Source organism: Trichechus manatus, unplaced genomic scaffold, assembly GCF_000243295.1.
Source record: "Trichechus manatus latirostris isolate Lorelei unplaced genomic scaffold, TriManLat1.0 scaffold00026, whole genome shotgun sequence".
In the NCBI taxonomy this organism is placed as follows: Eukaryota; Metazoa; Chordata; class Mammalia; order Sirenia; family Trichechidae; genus Trichechus; species Trichechus manatus.
Genome location: NW_004443962.1, coordinates 6620895 through 6624567, shown reverse-complemented (window position 1 = coordinate 6624567; position 3673 = coordinate 6620895). Strand labels below are relative to the sequence as shown.

General features: G+C 36.5%; 1 protein-coding gene across 1 annotated transcript in view; it reads right to left on the bottom strand.

Annotated features, from left to right (window-relative positions):
* The window catches only part of LMLN (leishmanolysin like peptidase), an 87565-nt gene that overhangs the window by 48817 nt on the left and 35075 nt on the right, over positions 1–3673 (bottom strand). The window contains exons 4-5 of the mRNA XM_004373715.2: positions 2311–2428; positions 782–889 (exon numbers count right to left, since the gene is read on the bottom strand). Of these exons, the coding sequence (XP_004373772.1) occupies positions 782–889; positions 2311–2428 (226 nt within the window). The remainder of the gene's footprint in view (positions 1–781; positions 890–2310; positions 2429–3673) is intronic.

Below are 3673 nucleotides of genomic sequence, written 5' to 3'. Positions count from 1 at the left end.
CATTTTAATATTTTGTGCCATGAAGTAATAGGAGCTAACCACAAAGTGCACTAATACAGCTAAATACAGAAAACATCAAAGAAATAATGTACTGTACATGATGCCTGTTCACTTCATGTTCTTCCTCTTGGCTCATTATGGCCAGAATCTCTATCTTGGAAGTACTTGATTGCATGGTTCTCCCTAATCATTATGCATTTCATCCTTGTCTTCATTATTGAGATTTATAGCTCCTCATCAAGCTGCTATTGCTTTTTGTTGTTTTTTATGGTAAAGAAATACTAAAGTAAGTATAGGACTTTACTTACTGGAAATTTAATATTTTTTTAAACTGTGATAGTATTTTTGTTATGATTTATTGTTTTGTTAGTACTCTGGTTACTTGTTTTTCTCCCATAAGCCTTGCTATTTTTAGTGTCCAATTTTGAAGAATGAATTTTTCAGGAAAGCATAGATTTCATTTACAGTAGAAGCACTTGCACTGTCTTAGAAAGGTGTCTAAGATACATCATTAAGTGAAAAAAGTTGTATAAATGTACAAACCCATTTGTGTGGTTTTTTAAAAAAATTATACACACACAGAAAACAATTCTGGAAGGGTATACAAAAAACTGAAATAGTGGTTATACCTGGAAAGGGGGCCTGGGGAACTGACGGGGAAAAGGGCCTTTTTAACTTTTTATTTTATAATCTATTACACTATTTGAATAACTTTTACCATGAGTATGAATTACTTTTATTAAAGAAAAAGAAGTTCAGTAAAATTTTTATATAAACTGACCTCTAATAACCGCTTTTCCCAATGGTTGAGCTCAGTGCCCATACCACCTTGATTTTCAAGTTCCATTCCCTCCAGAATTGGACAGTTAAAGTGTTTTCGTGCTTCATCCTAAGAATCAGAAAACAAATACAATCCCAAAAAGTACCATAAGATAATGGCAAAATCTTTATCACATTCAATACAACAGACATTAAAAAATTACTTTGGTGAAAAGACACAAGGAAAATATTAGCCCAAGAGACAGAAAGGGCCAGATAAACCAGAGACTCCATCAGCCTGAGGCCAGAAGAACTAGATGGTGCCCGGCTACCATCAGTGACTATCCTGACAGGGAACAGAGCAGAAAGTCCCTGATGGAGCAGGAGAAAAGCGGGGTGCAGAACTCAAATTCTAGTAAAAAGACTAGACTTAATGATCTGACTGAGACTGGAGGGATCCTGGAAGACATGGCTCCCAGACTCTCCATTAGCCCAGAACTGAAATCATTCCCAAAGTCAACTTTTCAGACAAAGATTAGCCTGGACTATGAGACATAAAAATGATACTCGTGAAGAGAGTCCTTCTTAGCTCAAGTAGATACATGAGACTAAACGGGCAGCTCCTGCCCAGAGGCGAGATGAGAAGGCAAAATGGGACAGGAGCTGGTTGAATGGACATGGGAAATCCGGGGTGGACAGAAGGAGTGTGCTGTCATATTATAGCGAGAGCATCTAGGGTCACAGTAGCAATGTGTGTATAAATTTTTGTATGAGAAATTGACTTCAACTGTAAACTTTCACTTAAAGCACAATTAAAAAAAAAATTACTTTGGTGAGAAGACAACTCCTTTTAAAAGTAAAGTTTTTAATATAATTAAAATATTTTGATGCTGTCATATTCTTCTTTGCTAGTAAACTATCTCTCTTAATATTTTATCCTCTATTTGAAGACTTTTACTCGAAGTCACATATATTTCAAAAAAAGTTAGACTAGTATGATTGCCACTTATACATCTTGTATCAACAATAACTTTAATGCAGATATAAACTTCTGCTCTTATTACAGATAAGTCTCTGTAGGGAAAAAAGTTATTTACTAGAATATAATTCTGCATATTTGATTTTATCTGTCCTTCATAAAAAGACTTCCAGGGACTGCAAATATCCCAAGAGTGGTCCAAAACTTCAGAAGACAGAGAGCTGTGTGCAGTCAAGGAAGGAGAAGAGAGAAACAGGCTTCTGTCATTAAGTTAGGGGGTGAAAGGAGCATCAAATGAAACAACCGGCGATAATGCAAACATAGGAGTACAGGTGATTCTAAGAGGCACTGGCTTAAAGCAGTGGGTAGGATGAGGCCATGAGAATCACTGCCAAATTTCCACTTCCTCAGATTTCTCTTGGCCTGTAGCTTTATTGTACTGGCTTTATATTACTTTTCCTACTGTCAGGCTCTGTAATAATAAGTTCTTAAACAATAATGATTAACAAGGGCCATAATGAAGGAAAAGAGCAGATGGCTCATGATATGGAAAAATTTTCAATAATACTTACAACAACACGAGGTGTTACCAGGAGATACACGGTGTGACGGACTCTCTTATTATCCCGAACATCCCATAATCTCTCCACTTTTCGAACTACTTTATCACTCCATTGATATAATCCAAGACTACAATTACAGAATGGAAAGACAAGTCATTTTTGCCAATTCACAACCAGTTTAAATGTAAAAGTGTTCATGAATGTCAATTATGAGATTAAAATATGTCAAAGATTAGTATGTAACAAGTCCATGCAAAGTACTTGATAAGCATTTTCTAATTTAATCTTTTCAACAACCCTGTAGGAGTATAATCACTGTTTTGCAAGTGAGGAGACAGAAGCTTAGAGAGATTAACTTGCTCTAGTTAACATAGCTAATACTTGACTAAGCTGACAATGAATTACTTCCTTTTGACAAACGTTAACTGGATAAAGGAAAAGCAAGACCAGAATGTGTGGCTAATTGCCTCCTTGAACAACTGCCTCCTTTGCCGGTAGACCAGAAGAACTGGATGGTGCCCAGTTGTCATTACTGAACATTTTGATCAAAGATTCTATAGAAGAATCCTGATAAAAAGAGGGAAAATGTAGAACAGAATTTCAAATTTTCATGGACTCCTGACTTTCTGGAGCCATGGAGGCTAGATGACACCCTGAAACCAATCCCCTGAGATAATCTTTAAACCTTAAACCAAAATAGCCCTTAAAGTATTTTACAGTAATATTTTACTGTGCTTTAGCTGAAAGTTTACACAGTAAACTAGGTTCCCCTTTAACAATTTTTATACAAATTGTTCTGTGCTATTGGTTACAATTTTTACAATGTGTCAGCAATCTCATTATTTCCAATTGGTTTGATCTGTTTCCATTGATCTAGCTTCCCTTCCCCTCCTTGCCTTTTCATCTTTGCTTTTGGGTAAATGTTGACCATTTGGTCTCATACAGTTAATCATTCAAGGGAGCATATTATTCATGAGTGATAGCTTATTTTATAAGCCAAACTACTATTTGGCTGAAAAGTGACCTCCAGAAATAGTTTCAATTCAAAGTTCAAAGGGTATCTTAGGGTGATAGTCTTGAGGGTTCCTCTAGTCTCTATCTGTCTAGTAGGTCTGGCCTTTTTCAGAAATTTGAGTTTTGTTCTACATTTTCCCCCCAATCTACCTTCTATTGTGTCCCTGGTCAGAACCATAGGTAGTTGTAGCCAGGCACCATCTAGTTCTTCTGATCTCAGGTTTGAGGATGTTGTGGTTCATGGGGGCTAACAGTCCCGTGGACTAGTTTCTTCTTTGAGCCTTTGATTTCCTTCATTCTCTTTGCTCCATATGAGTAGAGACCAACAGTTGTATCTTAGATGCCTGCTCGCAAGCTT